The 19,822-nt window shown below is 33.4% G+C and overlaps 1 protein-coding gene across 3 annotated transcripts; it reads right to left on the bottom strand.

Annotated features, from left to right (window-relative positions):
* Positions 1-238: 238 nt before the first annotated feature.
* On the bottom strand, positions 239-5,002 carry LOC143572318 (serine/threonine/tyrosine-protein kinase HT1-like). 3 transcript variants are annotated; one of them, XM_077057509.1, is made up of 5 exons: positions 4,841-5,002; positions 4,611-4,666; positions 3,718-4,504; positions 2,058-2,531; positions 239-689 (listed from the first exon to the last, which is right to left on the bottom strand). In XM_077057509.1, exons 3-5 carry the CDS (start codon positions 4,432-4,434, stop codon positions 417-419), a joined length of 1,464 nt encoding a protein of 487 aa, XP_076913624.1. In that variant the 5' UTR covers positions 4,435-4,504; positions 4,611-4,666; positions 4,841-5,002; the 3' UTR covers positions 239-416. The 3 variants fall into 3 exon arrangements, with proteins under 3 accessions (XP_076913624.1, XP_076913625.1, XP_076913626.1); XM_077057510.1 differs by lacking the exon at positions 4,841-5,002 and having other exon boundaries at positions 3,718-4,498; positions 4,611-4,650; XM_077057511.1 differs by lacking the exon at positions 4,841-5,002 and having other exon boundaries at positions 3,718-4,492; positions 4,611-4,632.
* Positions 5,003-19,822: the final 14,820 nt, after the last annotated feature.

The following is a 19,822-nucleotide window of genomic DNA, read 5'->3' on the forward strand; positions in this document are numbered from 1 at the left end:
GGCTAATTTCTATTCAAGTTTTTGATTTATCAACACTTTACATTGTTTGAGAAACTAAATAATAAACATGCTAAAAGGATATAAATAAAATTGAATTAGAAAACAACATACAAAAAATTAATCCCCTCATTGTTTTTTGAAGAAAGAAAAATTATGTATCTTTTAATTACTTTCATATGTAATTATGACTTTATATACAATTGATTTCAAGAAACTCCATTTCACTACCAGCACAACATGAACAAAAACAAGCAATATGATATGAACAAAATATGTGTTCGGTTTGACGGTTTCCTATAAAGAACCGTCTTCAACAACATCGTGTCGATAAAAGCTAATCATTCACATGTGAAACGACTAAACGGTGTGAAAATCCCGTTTCGTTACTTACATCATCACCTAACACTCATAAAGTTCTATGAAAACCTCGGTTTAGGTGTGGGTGTGTTGAGTTGATATTGCTGATACTGAGGCCCGAGCTTTTGCATCCAATGACGAAGCCCTTTTTTGTTATCTAAACCCGGGTGAAGATCCAAGTTCCCATCGCGTGCGATTAAAGTTTCAAACTCCTCTAATACTTTCACCACCTGCCAGAATTCGGGCCTCTTGTCGGGATTTGTAGACCAGCATTGCTCGATTAATGCTTTCATTGCCGAAGGACAGTTATCCGGGATAGATGGCCTGAGATTCTGAAACGCCAAAATAAATAATTTAAAATTAGGAGTGTGAACAAGATAGGCTGCTTTGAGCTACACGAGATTTAAAGAATGGGACGAGCCGAGCTGAGCTTGAATGAGCTCGAGCCTAAATTGCAGCTTGTTTAACACGAGAACCTGAATAGCCTTACAAGCCGTATATATATATATATATATATATATATATATATATATATAGGATGAGTATCATTACAGAACTCTTAAATTATATATATTTAAGAACTTAAAGGAACTCTTATAAATTAACGTTTTTTTGTAAAAAAAATTGTATGCTAATGTTATTTGAGTGTAAAAAAATTATGAATATTAGTTTTTACACACATCTAGGTGTTTTTTTACATATATGTAAATTTGTTATTACATTAGTTTTACACATATGTAAACTTGTGATTAATATGTGTAACAAAAAAATTATATATAAAATATGGTAAAACTAATCTCAAACAATGTTAATATATGAAAAATTAAAAAAATGTTTGGTTGTTATGAGTTCCTAGAAGTTCTTAACTCTTTTGGAGTTCTAAAATATAACATTACATATTTTATTTTATGGAATAGATATATGGTTATACAATAAAAATTATTATAATAAGACTGATAAATAACTAAATGATATATATTTCGTTGAAAAAAATTTCTTATAAATATATACAAATAGTAGGGGTGTGCATCAATGCATGAAACCACAAAAAACAGACCAAAATTAGCGCAAGCAAAACGAAAACCAAATAGTTTGGTTTATTGTCTTTGTAACAACCAAATTTTCGTTTCAGTTTTGGTGTTGCATGCAACTAAAACCAAAAAAACAAACCACATTTATAGATTTCATTTTTAGTTTTGAATAAGTAATTTATAAGAAGTTAATGAATAGTGAACCCAAATATTTTAGGCCCAAAATCAAATAATAATAATATAACAAAAAGATGGAAGCCCAAATTTATTATTTTAGGCTAACTTCTTTTTTTCGTCCCAAAAGCTTCAAGCCCAAACGGTAAAAAGAAAGAAACAAAACTGAACCCAAACCAAAAAAACAAAACCGAACAATTTTCAAAAACTAAAAAACCAAATTTTCGGTTGTTGGTTCAGTTTGAGCCCAAAACTAACCCACGCACCCCTAAAAAATAGTTTTACGTATGTCTATGTATATACATAAATAAAACAATTAAACATTTAATAATAATAATAATAATAATAATAAACAAGCTGAGCTTAAGCTTGAAAATTATTAATTAGCAGAGCTCATTCTTCAGACATAGAGCTCGAAACATGCCAAGGTCAAGCACTCGTTTACACCCCTAGTTATAACTAAAGATAAACCGAGCAAGAAAATAAATGTAGTACCTTATGAACTACCGCAAACGCAGCTTGAATAGGAGTCATATCATTATACGGGATCGTCCCAGCCACCATCTCCCACAAAATAAGCCCAAACCCGTAAACATCAACTTTCCGACCATACGATTTCCGTTTAATCATCTCGGGGGCCATCCAACGGTACGTTCCTGGATCATCGGCCAAAAAATCACAATCCACCTCCTCACAACCGATCCCAAAATCAGCAATTTTGAGCTGAAAATCTCTGTTTATTAATACGTTTTCGGGTTTTAGATCCCGATGAATAACGCCTTGTGAATGGATGTATTCCATTCCGCGTGTGATGTCTAAAGCCATCTTGATAAGCTTTTGCAATGGAAGATATTCTTTCTCTTTTTCCGTGCAGTCTTCGAGCTTATGCAAGTATGCTCGCAACGAGCCTTCCGAAAGGTACTCGGTGATAATGCAGTATACCCGGGGTTGTCTACATGCCGCCACGAACTAGCACCACATAAATATTTAAAAATAATTCAGTTATTTTGCAGAGAAAATTATAGATTTAGATATAGGTTGATTATTGTAACCGTATGATCACAATAGTTAAGACGCAATTTACAGGTTTGGGATTAGTCTAAACAGGTTCAAGTCAGTTTAGGTCAAATCTGCAGACATGTTTATTGAACCTGGCAAGTTCGCGTGTTGACCTGTTGACCCGTATATTTTGTAGTTTTTTTCTTAAAATAAGTTTTACTTCATAGCTAACACTAAAAGGGTATTTTATGCCACAATCTAATAGCTAAAAGCAAATTAGCATCATTTATATATTTAAACGTACTTCTTTTATCTACTTGGTTTTTCATTCTCAATTTATAATTTTATGAGTATTAATTAACTAAAAAATAAAATATTTTGGTACTTCATAGCTTAAACTAACTGGGTATTTTGTGCGAAAATAAAAAAAGATAAAAATAAAAAAGTTAGCATCATGTTTTATATTATATACGTAATTATCCTATATGCATTTGGAGTTTTTGTTTACAATTTGTAAGTTGACTTTTGAGCATTAACTTGCTAAAATAAAATTTTCTGGTTAAACAGGTCATGTTCGCGTGCCCGTGAAAACCCGTTTCATGATGGGGTTCGTATGTCTTGACACATTTATTGGGCACAGTCAAATTTTCCGGTTTGGGTTTAGTCTAAACGGGTTCAAATCAGTTTAGGTCAAGCCCGGAGGCACATTTAGTGTTCAAGCCGACCTAGCAGATTCGTGTTTTGCCCCGTTTATTTTTATAGTTACTTTTTAATATAAGTTTTACTCCACAAATTAAATTAACCCACCATTTTATGCCAAAATTTAAACGCAATTATTTTACACTACATTCGAAGTTTTTTTCACAATTCATAATTTTAGAGCATTAATAAGCTAAAAATAATTCTGGTTGAACAGCCTGTTTTCGTGTCAACCCATAAAAAATCGTGTCATGCAGGGATTCATGTGTCATGACACGATTTTCGGGTTCGTGTTAAAATGTTTCATTTTCTCCAGGTTCGACCTACTTTGGACCCGTTTAAGACCCTTAGAACTCAAAACTCAAAACCAGCTATTCTAACGCATCTAAACAAATACACAACAGAAGATTTTTTAGAACTTTCTGGGACAAAAATAAATAGCAAAATACCTTATTACCTTAATGACATTTTGATGGTGGAGACGCGACAAAAGATTTATTTCTCGTGTAAACTGATTCTCAAGTCGAAGTATTAATTCTTCATTTTTGTCATCATCTGGAACCCTAATTATCTTAACCGCAACCGCTTCATCTTTATATATTCCATGATACAGTTGACTATTCGCACCGTGAGCAAATCTATGACCAAGAAACAGCTTTGAAAGATCAACTATATAATCATCAACCGTTTCAACTGAGCTAACTTTCCCGCCACCATGGTCAAACAACTTTGACCACGAGTAATCCCGTTTCATCTTCCGTTTATCACTAACCCTCAACGAATTAAAATGCTTAAGCGGACTGACACCATCACGAGGCGACCTTGAATCAACCACACTCGTCATGTTTCTTTGAAACATTTTCTTCCCATTATACCCTTTCTCGGTTTCCACCCGTTGAGGGTGTGGGGTCGAGAACCGCTTAGTGTCGGACCGTGCCTCCTTAAACGTCTCGGGAAGACGGGTTTTTGGGGGCGGTGTGACCGTTCTAAACTTGTTGGTAACCGGGTTTGTCTGAATTTCGGCGGGTTTCGGGTTGGGTCTTGTTTTCATACCCGAGAGCCGAATTGGTTCGACATCGGTTAGAAAGGAGGCTATTCTTGCAGAATCTAATCTATGGCAAACTGTATGTGAAAATTTTGTTCTTCTAATCCAAGAATTAGCCTCCCCATCCATTGTTGACTAGTCAAACTATCTATTTATAACCAAGATGATATGTACCATATATGTACAGCTAATCCTATATCTATAATTACAATATTACAACAATATTACACAATATAAGTTTTTCAAGAATCTTGAAAATCAAGTGTAATTTCAAGAGACACAAACAAAAGCAGATAGGAGTGTACCTTTGATAGATCTGGTTGGATTAAAGATCAAGGCTTTTGAGCATCAAAAGTCAAACCTGAAAAAACACACAAATCTTTAATTAATAAACAAACAATCCAAACAGTATATTATATATAATTGAATAAATAAATCAAGAAAGATCAATGATTGAACAAGATGGGGACAATTATATGCCCCCAAAACATTAAAATATTCTAAAAAACATATAACAATCAAAATCAAAACCTACCAAAAGGGTGTGTTATTTGGTGTTTTGCAAGAATCTGTAACCTAAATAGATGAGAATTGAAGAACAAAAAAAAAGACTTTTTGGGTATTTTTGTGAAATGTGAATGGAATATGAGGAAAGAAAATGAACCCACAAAAAAAAGATTTGATTTTTATTTTTTTTTCTTTTAAAAATGGTATATTAATATTATACGGATCTTTGTGTGATGATACGAGTTTGATGATGATTCGGTGGGCCCGGGGTAGGGCGGTGGACGGTGGTTGTGGTGACGACTGGGGGGTGTTGGGTGGGGCCCACTTTAGGTATTGTTTTTACTAAGTCAAGAAAAAAAATATTAGGGAAAAAATATATTAAACAGATGGGTAAATAGTATCAAAAGCACATGAAGAGAATAAAGGTTGTATGTACACAATTAATGTATGCATACATGTACATTTAGAAAGAATGCTACTGTCTCAATCAGGGGTTGGAGGTGGGGTAGGGTTAAGATAGAGTCAAAAGTAGAAGCCATTGCCTCTTTGTATTCTTTAAAGAACATTCTTTCTTTGTTTTATTATTTTGTCATTCTAGCCCCTTTAACATTACAATGTGCCAATGTTGGTAACATATATGCCACAATGTTTATTGCTGGTGAAGGTGTGCAAAAAAAATCGAAAAAGTGATCCGAAACTATAAAACCCAAAAAATCCAAATCGAAAAAACTAAACCAAAACCAAAACAGACGGTTTGGTTATATGTTTTTGTAAAAACTGAACTAATGGTTCGGTTTTGATTTTGCATGTAATTAAAACCGAAAAACCGAACCGAATTTCTAGATTTTTATATTTTTATTTTTTATTTTAAGTAATTTATAAGTTATTAATAAATATGTAACTAAAATTGTTTTGGTCAAATGTATAAGAGTCTGTTAATTAACAATTAACAAAATTATTTATGCTTAAATTCATTATTTTCGGCAAACACTCTTTTGGGCCTAATTAAAAGCTCAAATGGCAAAAACCGAAAAATCCAAAACCGAGTCAAAACCAACAAGATAACCAAAAAATCGAAACCGAAAAACCAAATCGAACGGTTTCAAAAATCCAACAATAAGTTTTAGCCCAAAATCGCATCAAACCGAACCACTAACACCCCTAATTACAAGAAATTTGTCTCACTCAACCTCAAATCCTTATCTATCGAAAAGATTTGAAAATCACAATGTCATACTAGTTGTCAAGAAAGTGTTGATGGTATGTAACATCCAAAATATTTTGGTTCAAATTTAACAACTTAGTAATATCTACAAATTCTCCAAAATAAGTAATGGAAAATATAAATATATGATTGTGGAGGCATCCCATATTGAAGAACAAGAAAAGTGGGTTGTCCCATATTGGTGTAGGAAAGAAGCAAAGATAACCCACATGGGTATAAAAAAATGAGAGAGCTTGTCCCGCATCGATTGAAGATAAAACTTATGAGCACCTTATAAAGAGATGAGTTCACATGATAATATTCTTATGTGGCATGACACACTCTGTAGTGTTAGCGAGGGTGCGAAGCACCCCGACGCACACGGGCTCGCCCGATGGACGTAAATCGGCGCACTTTGCACTTCGCACGCTCGCATCTCCGAGAGCCGCTTTGGTATTTGTGAAAAGTTGAATGACTGAAAATGAAAATTTGAGTTTTTTTAGCCCATCGCGTTACGTGATGAGCAAAGGAATAGCTTATCGCGATACGCGACGAAGCCCCATAAAACCCGAGAATAGGCGGTGTCGCGCTACGCGATGAACCCACTCAGGAGTCCGTTGCGATATGCGACGTAACCTCAAAGGCAAGGTGGCACGTGTCCAACCACGTGTCAACATGTGGCAGGCCACGTGTCGACATGTGGAGGCTTCCGAAGATGCTGAGTCATGGCGCTACGCGATGATTTGGTGAGCAGCCCGTCGCAATACGCGACGGAGCACAAAATTGCTTATAAGGGGGGGGGGGTGTCACAGCACATTCATTTTCACACCAAAACAAACCTTACTCACACATAGTTAACATCGTTTTGCCTGCCAAGCCCAAAGGTTTCAACGGTTTAAGCCCCAATTCACGAAATATAGTAGAAGTGCTGCTCATTTAATCTTAAGCGTTTACCTCCTAATATACCCGTGCAAGGTATGGGTTCTGGTTAAGTTATTATTTTATTATTTTTTATATGGTTAGACCAATGCGGGGGATGTGCTCCAAACCTTGATCAAATTTGTGTTTACATAATCTTTGTACATATAACGGTTGTAGTTAAAATAATGTTCTTTATAATTAAGAAACATAAAATCTATAATATATATAAACGAAAATATAAAAATCCTACGTGTCGCGATATGGTCGCTCCCTTTTTTTTGGAGTCACCAGATTTGCTTAATTTTTAAATGGAGACTTCTCATGAATTTGACCCGAGTTCGCGGGTATGGGTCTTATTAAACCCAAATATTTCTTAAAAGTAAAATCTCATAAAATTAAAAACTAATCTCACTAAATATTTGATATAAAAATCTTATAAAGTAGGGATATACTAAAAATTAATATATGATTTATTTAAAAAAAGATATATATAATTTATAATTAAAAACCGATTTTATGGTAAATAAATAAATGGGTCTTGGATCTCATCAAACCCATATAGCTTTTAAACCGGGTTATAACATCTAATTTACTTGTGAAACAATTTATCATCAAACCATAAGTAAATTATTAACTTTCATATAATAAAAAAATAAAAATTCAAAAAATAATTAAATATTAAAAACAAATAATACAAAACAACCCCCGTAATACGAGGGATAAAAACTAGTTTTATATATATGAGGATATAGTCAAAATATAGTTTCGTCAAGATTAAGAAACATAAAGTTTATATGCAAAGTGTCACACCCTGACCAAAAGGCGGCGGAACATGCCGGGGCGTAACGTATTGATTAGACAGTAGCTCAAAAGATATTAATTAAAGCGATAATGATTATTTAATTTCATTAACATTAAACAAGTACACAAATTTAATAATAAGAAACAAATACATCATGTTTTTGTATTTTGAATAATATCCAAAGGTAAAACTAATTTCTTCGATCTTGAACAATGTCAATAACTTGTACTTGTATCATGTATAAAAATAGAGTTTGTCAACACGAATGTTGGTGAGAATACATAAGTATTAGTTGAGATGTATACTAAAACCACAATTCATATGTTAATGTTGAGCATTACAATTCCTATGAGAATGTAAACATATAAATAGATGTGGACTCGTTACTATTAATACAAAATCAATGTGCTTGGATAAATGTATGATCATACTAGATGAGGATGAGATACCAACCACCAAGCTTAAAATGAACACTTAATCACATAGAGCATAGTCATAGATCATACAATCATGACACATAAACATATAATGAATTGTGTTTAAATAGATGCGGCCAAAAACATAAGTGATGTAAATACGGTATAAATGCTACCCCCAAAATGTGTAAAAGATAAAAAGGGGTATGCAAACTCACCTTAGAGATAAGGTAGATGATAACAGGGAGACGGGTAAAGTGAACAAGTTAGTTAGTTTCTGTGAGGAGTCCCGACGATATGTCCTAATTTTAAATGTACAACTAAAATAAATACTCGGATGCTATAAGTGAACAAGACTTGATAATAAGGATTTATACCGGATTTGGGATTTATAAAACGCTGAATATATTTTTTGTACATTTTTTATAAGTAGAATTAAACGTAAAGATTAATTATTCTCACAAGTTATTTATTGATTTTTAACTATAAATTGCTAATATTTATTATATAAATATGTATTTAAACAAAAACTTATTTTCGTTATCAGCCCGTTTAGACGAATAAAACTATTTTTAGTTTAATTCTCTTTTAAAATTTAGGTTTTAAATCTAGAAAATATAAATTTTATAAATATATGTAAAACTTATATGTTTATATTCACATGTATGGAAACATTAATCGAGATTTATTTTGAAGGTCTAATGAGGGTTGGTCCGTTAAACAAATGAATATAATATTAGCTTTTATTATAAATCTAGTTGAATATTAATGTTCAATTAAAACAAAAGAGTATAAAATCAAAATAAGGAAAAAACGGAAAACAACAAAAATCGGTCACCCAGGGACTTGAACCGGGTCTCTGGGTGTTACGGGTCTTAATAGAAGGTGCACTAGCCAACTGGTCTGGGCTGGTGGCTAGCACGTTTGTTTTACGAAAGCAAAAATACTTAAACACTTGTTTAAACAACCACAAACCTCTTATGAATCGTAGTTTAGTCTAATCCCAATCGAAGATTCTTTGCCCTCTGCCACTTAGAATTGACAGATGGGTTTTGTTACACAACAAAAACCGATCGGAACCCCTATTTTAATTACCTTATTTGGTTATGAATTGACATAGAACGACGAGATTGGGTTTCAGTTTGAATACGAACTTGAAGTTAATCTTAAACAGCTTCTGGGTTATAACTGATAAGGGGGTTTGGTTCGGAATGGTACGAGGATGGTGTAGAACCAAGTAATTGTATTACGGGCAAGTATTTATAGAGTTACCAAGGTCAAGAGGCGCGGATCGTGATAATGACATAATGGTTGTTAATTTTTGTCAAATCGTTAATGTTTACTAAAATTAGAGTGTCGGTAGACGGGTTTATGATTTTCGAATGATTTAGTATAATAATTTCGTGATTTAGGTCGTTAATTACGGATAAAGAAGAAGAGAGGGGTTACTGCTGACGGGGAGAAGATGAGGGAAAAATGTTTGGGTAATTTTTGTAGATAGGTCTTTGGACTTTATGGTTAGGTGCACAAGAGGGTATAATTTAGTTAAGGATGGATTTTGCACAAGTTGGATAGTTCTAATATTTTATTAAATAAGCGAAACAAATATGAGTGGTGTAATTAAATAAATGATCAATGACCAACAAAAATAATAAACTATTGGAATTAATATATAGCAAACGCTCGGTTAATAATAATAAAAATTCAAACGGGTCAAATTTCAGGTTTGAAAAATAAGAATGTTGCACAAGGGGTATAGTCAAAATATTGCTTCTTCATGATTAAAAAAACATAATATTTTATAGTCATTTGACGTTTCTTCTTAAGAAACCTGTTATCGATGTTTCTTCATGAAGAAGAAACTCAGCAAAAGATTAGTAAATAAACAGAAAGACTACAAGTTTAAATATATTTTGTTCAAATAAATTATCTATCAAGGTTTAAAACAATCAAAACCAAACTAATGGTCTGTAGATGGATTAAGAGACGAACCAGTATTTATGTAAACCTATCTTATTATAGGTTATGCTCATTAATTCACAAAGGTTTTCAAACGATATCACACTATCATTTAGAACAGATAATCATAGGTGAATACGTTGAACCTTCTACAATCAGTCATTGAAATAAGCGTGTGGTTTATCTTAACAAGTCAGTCAAATGTTTATAAAAGATTGCATGATCTCTCATATACAAGATAGAAAATAAAAGAAACTCTGACTGATTACACATAGGGTTGTCAATTTATGACATAGACCTGTCAATTTGTACCATTTTCCATACACACGCAATTCAAGGGTTCTCTGGGAACTGATGCTCATTGGAGAATTAGTTTATGGCTGCTGACATGTGTCTGGATCTAAAATAATTGAAAAAGCAGCCATAACCAGTTCTCCAATGGGCATCAGTTCCCAGAGAACCCTTGAATTGCGTGTGTTTGGCAAATGGTAAAAATCCCAAGAATAAGAGAAGTTCCTGCTGAGTTTGTTCAATAAAACTATCTTGCTAATTAAAAATTGGTTAAATGTTTTTAAAGTCAACGATTCACCAGCATATCGCTAATGTATCTTCACATTTTAGGGAATCAAGTTCAGCACTTGTAGCAAAGAATTAGAGTCACTCATGGAGTTAGATGCTCACTATACGAAGATTACTCAGTTTTTAAATTATTAAATTAGTATGAACATATTAAACAAAATTTGTAAATCAAACACTCGGGTATATATTATCCGAGAAGTTTTCGAAATAAATATATATTTTATATAAACAAAGTCTTCTGATCAAAATAACCCGTAAATCTGATGCATTTACAAAACAAGTACCAACTATTTGTCACACTTTTAAGACCTAAGTTGGGATGTGGACATCAGATTAGAAGAGTTTTGTCTTACGAATATGTTTTCGTGAGTTTAGTAGAAAGTTGAGGTTATTACGGTCTTAATTTAGCTATTTTTGAATTAGTAATTTTGATTGTTGGCAAAGTAATGGAGAGCGTGTGACATGATGTAATTTGGTGTTGCATGTAGAGAATGAAAGTTTATCGCACTTGGGACATGTTGATCAACAGTTAAGAAAATAATGAATTAATCTAAAAAACACATTGTAACTTATGTCTAATTCCACTTTACCTTAAGATCCATTTTAGCTCCTTTTAATGTTTGCTTATGTCTAATTCCACTTTACCTTAAGATCCATTTTAGCTCCTTTTAATGTTTGGGTTTCAATCTTAAGATACAAACATGAAGCAAATGAAGATTATTTGCTTTAATTTTTAAATTAAATGTAAAGTTAATTTCTAGTGATGCAGGTGCTAGTCCATCAAATACATACTTTCACTTTTGTTCCAAGTAATACCAAGATGTTACATTAAGTTTTAAATTATATTCCTATATAACACTAGGTTATAGTAACAACGGAAAATAAAAAAGAAAGAAAGAAAGAAGAAAAAAGTTGGCAAGGCAATTTATATTTATTTAAGCATGATTAAAAACAAGAGAAAGAAAAAATGTGACAATCCCTTTTGAATATTATTTCAAGTCTCACGCTTCCCTCCCTCAACATAGCAAAACTTACTTAAATAATTGGGAACCGAATCACCACAAATTTCTCGATAAACGTTAGAAAAACCTACCTAAGAGCATTCCCAGCCCAATCACTACCATATACTCATATGGCAAATTCTACAGGCACACCATCTATACCTATTAACTAGGCATATTTACACACCATTCAGTATACGTTTCGTATGCTCAGCATAAGACCCGTATGCTGTAATACTTTTTCAGACGTAATACGCTTCGTATGTAATGTTATACGGTTCATATGGCTTTTGTATTAACAATACGAATAATATGAAAAGCATAAGATTCATATGAACAACTTTTAAGTAAAATTAATAAACGCTTCATATAAAAAGGATACATTTCGTATAGCTTAAATACGAATCATCTAAAATGTATACAGTTCGTATTTGAATGTGTAACAAAATAAGTTTTACTTGTAACAACCGTCTAAAACAAAGGCGTAAGCTTTGTCTACAACAATAGTGATTGCATGTGAGCTTCTTGCACCAGGACCAGATCCTTTTTGGTTCAACTGCAAATAATAATATTTTGCAGTTAGTAAATAAGGTTTATTTGGTAAAATCCGAAATCATGAACCAGTGATCAACTATTGACATAACTAACATCTAAAGATGAATAAACCGGACAATAATTATGGTTTAAATGAATTTGATAATGATTTAGCTTGAATTCAAGAACAATAGAACACTAATTCCACAAATCTCTTTAAATAATTACTTTCATGTTAATGAATTTTGCAGCCTGCTTCTACTGGAGAACAAAGTGTAACCTAACTAGGGCTGTAAATGAACCGAATGTTTGACGAACTGTTTGGCGGGCCGTTCGATGATGTCTGTTCGTTTAATATATGACGAACATGAGCAAGTAATTTCGTTCCATTAACTAAATGAATGAACACGAACATAGGCCATGTTCATTCAATTGTGAAGACTTTGGGTCGGTTTTGGGTTTGACCTAAAAAAGACGAAACCATGAACATTTCTAAGTACTAAACTCACATAGTTGTATAACAAATACATAAAAATATAAACATTAACATTCATCAAACCCCAACATAGTTTGAAAAGGAAATTACTACTACATCCATCCAAATTACTAGAATCCACACATACAAAAAATGATAACGTTTACGTGCGTCAACTTTATAAGATAAACCATATTAGCTAAATTGTGCATTTATCATACTAGGCATCATCATAAACCATGATCCCCATCACTACCATCACTAAAACTATCTTCATAACCAAAATCATCATCATCATCACTGTCACATCTATCATCATCATCACCAACACCACTAGCATCATCATCACCTACATCATCACTACCGTCATCACTAGCATCATCACCAACGTCATGAAAGCCCGACTCCTCCTGCGGCCGCGACTCCTTTGGCGGAGCCGAGGTATCATGTAATGGCACATCATCAGTGGGACCGTTCCTGTCTTCTTCAAGTGGAAAACTTTGCTTGTGGTGCTTGGTAATATTTTGATATATGTGAAATTGACACAGTAACATTTCAGCGTCTAGGAATTTCCATTGGAATGCATTAATCAAAGCATACTCCTTGTCTGTTAGTATGACACGTGGCTGCATACACTTGTCTAGCGTCCTTTTTAGTTGGCTTAAGACCCACGTGTAACTATCTTCTGTTTCGTCACTTATAAAAGCGAAAGCTACACAAAAGGTTTTACGGGTAGAAGTTACACCTACAATCTCAACAAATGGCAAACCATACCTATTTGTCTTGTATGTTGCATCTATGAACACCACATGCGGGAATGCACGCTAAATCGGGAACGATAATTCATGAACGATGAATAGCCTCTCCAACTTGTGAGTGGATTCATTTACCTCATGCTCTTGAAGGTAACCAACATTAGCCAGGAGTGTGAAAAGAACCTCCATCGGAGACTTATTACCGTGGAGGGATACTCGTTGCCTTTGTTGTTCGTTGTATACATTTTTTACCGTAGACACACAACGAGGGTCCTGCTTTCTTATTATTGATATAATGTTTTGGGGATCCACGTTCTGGTTTGTCAGATCCTTAACCAAAACTTTTTGCGCATAGTTCAATCTCTTTGCAAATTCATGACCTTCCATATATACCGCCGGCGGATGATTATGTATACCACACACAACTTTTAGTTTCCAACCATCTTCCTCTTTGTGGTACTTTGCAATCAACTGAAATGGACACTTGATTTTATTGGTACCACCAACGTGTCTGACAGTGCCTTCCCCTTGTATACACCACCACGATCACATCTAAGAAACACTTTGTTCTTGTCGCCAGCAACATTTGTCTTAGACCTTTGGGTCACTATCATGTAGTCATTGTTAAGTCTGGTGTTGTACGCCCATTGCTTCAACTCATCGAAACACATAAACACCTAAAATAAGATGAATAGAAAACCTGTACCTGCTCGGTTACGAAAACATGACCAGATTCCACAAAAACGATAGCGAAAGATTCATCGGATTCCACAAAACTTTCTTCAAAATTATGCATTTCATCAACGAAATTTATCAATGTGATTGGAAAAATAAATTTAGGTTGGTAATATTTTTAACAACATTTTAAAGGGATGAAGGGGGAGAAAGAAGTGAGTAAAATATACACAGTCTTCATTGTTAGATTTATCTCGTTCAAAGAAGTAAGTGGGTAAAAAACGCTATGAGATCACACAATTTAGATGGTTGAGAGATTTTTTTATACCTAATATTCGTCTTACAATATGGTTAAAGAATCAATTACACATAATATATGTGAGAGATTGATGGATTAAAGATTCTTTTTATACCTAACACGTTTCACGCTTCCTACAAAAGTAATTGTACAATTTTAAAGATTCTCCGTCAAACGTTTCGTATTCTTTCCTATACAGTTCGTATAGATCACTTTTCATGATTTTTCAAACACCTACATGCATACGATTTGTATTCTTTCTTATATGGTTCATATGTTTATGTTAGATTTACATGCTTCGTATGAAATCTTATACGTCTCGTCTTCCATATAATACGAACTGTATACAAAAGAATAAGGCTCGTGTAGTTTCAATAGCATATGACTCGTATGGTTTTCCATATGATCGTATGGCTTCCTTGATTTGACTAACTTAAGTTAATATTCTATACGTTGCGTATGTCAGCATACGTTGCGTATGAGGCCTATGATTAGATGGGGAATGGTGTGTAAATTGCTCAAATGGTGTATCTCTAGCAGACCCCATTCATATATATCATATAATTACATTAAAAATCATTGTATCTTCTCTCTCCTGTTTAATTAAATAATACTTTTTATACCTTTATTATTATATTTTATCTCTCTTTCACTCACAACCACTTTTTAGAAAATATTAAAATATTATACGGTATGAACAGTGAAACCCCAATTTTAACTTTCCCATATAACATTTTCTCTCTCATCTACTCACAACCATTCATAAGCGTACCATATTATTTACAAAACCCCATCACACAAATATAGGGAATAGACTGAGAATGCTCTAAATATACCCGATAACTAATGTAGTAGCGAGATATCACAATATTGAAAAGTCAAAATGGCTTTTAAAAACAACTCCATACTTTTCTTAACTCATATGCCTCATTTTCTCTCACCAATAAATATAACTTCTAAGTTTTGTTGATTTTAGCGTTCATTCTTCTTCACAATGGTAATTCGAGATCTTTGCAATTTCTCATTTTCTATCATCAATAAATATAACTTCTAGGCTTTCTTGGTTTTAGTGTTCGTTCTAATGATAATTCGAGATCTTCACAACACGGTTCTTTATATCATTTTTTTCTTTTTTCCTTTTTATCCTGATTTTAACGTTCATTCTTCCTCATAATGGTAAATTCGAGATCTTCGCGACAACATGTTTCTTTATTATTTTTATTCTTTTTTTCCTTTTTTGGCATCTTTACCATCATGTTAGGCTAGTCATCTTGTGATCACAGTCGAGACTATAGTTTGATCTTTTATTCTTGTATTATGTTTGATTAGATTTTGTCATGAATATTGTATGTTGATACAGGTTTTTTAAATGTTATATACTTATACGGTTTGTATCTATTATGATTAAACCTTCTTTTTTTAACAACCAATTTTGATCACTAATGTTATGATGGTACACCCGATCATCTCTATTCCACCCTCATGTGGAAACCCATCTATAGGTTAGAAAACCACATGTCTCAACTTAAGCCCCTATTTGTTATCTGAGTGGGACTTGAATTCAATATCCTCTCTATTAAATTGAAGTTTTTGGGAATGTTATGATTACACTGGTTAGATTTATTTAATACCAATATTGTATGTAGTATTCATGCTGAATCTTGTAAACATTTAGAGTTTAAAAAGGTTCGTATGTTGAGGCGTAATTATCTAAACAATATAATTGAGAAATTTGGAGTCATAAAAGATTTTTTTTAAATATTTTATTAGTTTGGTTTTACTTTTATTTAAATTATTATAACATTTAATCAATTGAGATAACTTCACATGCTAGTTGTTGATTAGTTTGCTAGAGCTTTATGTAACATTCGTTACTTTTTCAAACACGAAAACTTGACCCGTTTAAATTTTTGGATCTTCTTTTAATTTCATAACTTGATCGTTATAACCTTACATTGCGTATTTTATACAATAATCAAAGTCTAGGGGTTAACATTGTCAATTTCTAAGCATTATGGGAAAACTTGTTCTTTACGTAATCGCATGATCAAATTCAATAAAGTTCTCATTCATCATCTATATTATTATTATTATTATTATTATTATTATTATTATTATTATTATTGTTATTATTATTACTGAATCATATATTATACATTTCAAATTGTTAACATTATTTTCAAATATGCAAACACTTGATTATATATTCATTTCATTGTTTACATGTGTAATCCTTAATTTGACACGTTGAACCGAGTATGTCTAGACAAATATTTTAACATGTAATTTAAATAATTATGGTTATCTTAAATTAAATATTATCCTAAATATTTTACTTGATATATTTATTAATAGAAAGTCATCTTTCTAGTATATTCTAAACACAACTTTCTCAGTATCTCGGCAATACTTACCTATTAAACTCTTTCCAATCACAACTATAAATACTCTTCATTTGCATCATATTTCCTTTGCTCGTTCATCTCTTCTTCTCTCCCTAAAACATTCCTCAAAGTAAGTTTTTAATTTAAGTTCTTCATATTTTCTTTGTTATTGATCATGTTGGGATGAGAAAAGACCGAAGGAAGATTGAAATTTTCTCAACCTCCCTGAAAATGGCTAAGTATGGAAACCGAGCAAACTTAAGCCTCCTAGCAAACTTTTACTTGGTCTAGCAAGGTATTTTGCTTTCCCAGCAAGGTTATATTCTAGAATTTCTCTTAAGTGAAAAACCGAGCAAGGTTCACTAGTAAGGTTGTTCTTCAAAGTCAAGCACGGTTTTTTTCATAGCAAACTCTTGACTAAGCCAAGCTAAAACCAAGTCTATTGGTAAATCTAGCAAGGTTTATTCATAATAAACAGTGGTCCCAGCAAGCTTGAAGGAAGTTGATAAAGAAATTGCTTAAGGACTTCTATCGAACAAGGTTCAACTCAGAGCAAGCTACAGTGTTACCAGCACACTTGGATTTGTTTAATAAGTAAGTTAATAGAATGTTGAAGGGATCTCCGAAGAACAAGTTTGCTCGTAGGACTTTATCGAGCAAAGTTTGATACAGTCAAGAGGATTGAAGTCTGCTAGGTAAATATTTTATATGGAAATATTCTAAGTAAAGCTTGCCAGGAGAACTGTTCCCCAGCGTACTTAATGGTTACCAGGTCTGCTCGCTAAAGACAAATGCTGCAAAGCTTGCCCAAAGACCTGTTTACACTTAGCATTTATTGTAATACGTTTGAATATTAATGTATTAATCATTAGGGTTTCTTAAAAGGGAATGTCAGGTGTCAAGTCAGGCCTATAAAAGGAATATTTTAGGGCACGCCTAGGAGAGACACACTACATCGATAACAATGGACCAGAGCGAATATCGTGATTTTACGGCTTACTCCCTCCTGTAAGGAAAGCTACCATTGATCCTGACATTCCACCTTTATACCCTAATCGATTTTCATTGTATCTTCCATAATATTAATGGAAATCTTTTGAGTTATTGTGTGTGTATGTTACTTTAGTGTCCGTTGTGCAACATCTAGATTATTATTGATTCCGCCTTTAGTATTCTATTGTTCTTTCACAAAATTATAGGTCGTACCCTTCTTGTCGACACTTAGGTGTGGGTTGCGACATTGAGTGTGTGATTTTTTAGTGAGCTATATACGGGGCCGACAAGTGGTATCAGAGCAAATATTCCTTGAAAGCCCACCCCATGAACCCATCCAACCCCAAACAAATATTCCTAACCCATCCCAAAGTTCACCTATCCATTCCCATTCCCCTGGTGCCTATTTATTTGCAAGACACTTGGATGTTTTGGTTGAAAATGTTGATTTAAGAAGGGAAAATGAGGTACCAAGGAAGAGAAACACTGAATTAGAATCACTGTTGGCACAAGCACAACAATAGATTCAATCCCTAGTCACTGAGGTTGAGAAGACCCCAACTGTACCAAAACAAGGGGAGAATCCACATGTGGTCAATGTGATAAGGGATGATATCAAAGTGATGAAGGATGATACTTTGAAAACTTCGTGTGATATGTATGGAAGCAGTGGTGATGAAGATGATGAGGATGAGGAGGATAGGAATGAGGAGGGTGGATTTGATGCTGATGAGTCTGATGGTGGTGAGGAATATTACGATGTAAATGGTGAAGTGTTGGAGAAGAATTTGGTTGATGAGATAGAGAAGGAGGTTGAGAAAGTGGTGGATGATGAAACTGCTGATAATAATGTGACTGATATTTATAATGTTTTAACTGAGCCCTTGGTAACTGAGGCTGTATTGACTGAGCCACAAACTGATGTGATTATTGAAGATGGAGGTGAATTGAGGAAATTGTGATATCTGGTGAGAATGATGATGAAATAACTTCTGAGCTTAAGAAGGGAGATAATGTTGAAAAAGAAAATGATGAGGAGCTAGAAGATTTATTTACTAAAATTGACAAATTTCCCGGTGAACCAATCTTGGTGAGGTAAATTAGTCCATCTAAGCCACTAACTATGGATGAGGAGATATGGAGGATAAAAGGAAAATCTGTTGCAGAATCTGATGATCAATTAGAATCTCTTGATACTAACAAAGTAAAATTAAGTGATGAGGTGTCGTTGGTAGATGAAGGTGCTGAAAAAGTTGCCATAAGGCATGATGAAATTGTCACTGATTGGATGCATAGTGAAATGATATCAAGATTCTTGACTGATAAAGAACTTGAGGATCAGAGAATTCTGTTAGAAGAGGCTGAACTGAAAAAGAGCCTGAATGAGGAAAAGGGGGAGTTGGACCAGGAAGTGATCGAGGGTCTACTGAAACTGCAACAAATTGAAAAGATTGACAATACATTGGCTCTGGTCATTCATAAGTTAAACAAGATGAATCAAACAGGTCTGAACCTGAAGGAACAATCCCAACCACTGCTGAACCTGAGAATGATGATAAAAATAAGCATTTGGGCATTGCAACTGTTGGTTAGACTATAACACAAATTTTGTTTGAAAAATGGGTTAAACAAGCCATGGATGATTTAAATCAAAAGGATAGTTGGCATAGATGGGATGAAGAAAAGTTTGGAAAGAAATATCAAAGGAAGAGGGAGGATAAAACTAACAAACCTGATAAACCAATTTATGCAATACCCTTACAGATCATTAAGCCTGCTTATATCCATGTTGAACCTGAAGTAAATGAACCAAGCATTGATGCACTTGAAGATCTTTCTGAAGAAGATAATGATGATACTATTGACTCACCAAATGTTGATATGACTGATGAGCATAGAGAAAACATATAAACCAGTTTGGATGATGCAAAAAAGAAAGATCTAAAAATTCCGAGTCTAATCAATCATGGTTATAAGTTTGAAACCTGGCTCCTATGACTGATGAGGAGTTGCA

The sequence above is a fragment of the Bidens hawaiensis genome, unplaced genomic scaffold (assembly GCF_021521415.1).
Source record: "Bidens hawaiensis isolate Kalapana, Puna unplaced genomic scaffold, B.hawaiensis_p1.1 tig00025800_1, whole genome shotgun sequence".
NCBI lineage: Eukaryota > Viridiplantae > Streptophyta > Magnoliopsida > Asterales > Asteraceae > Bidens > Bidens hawaiensis.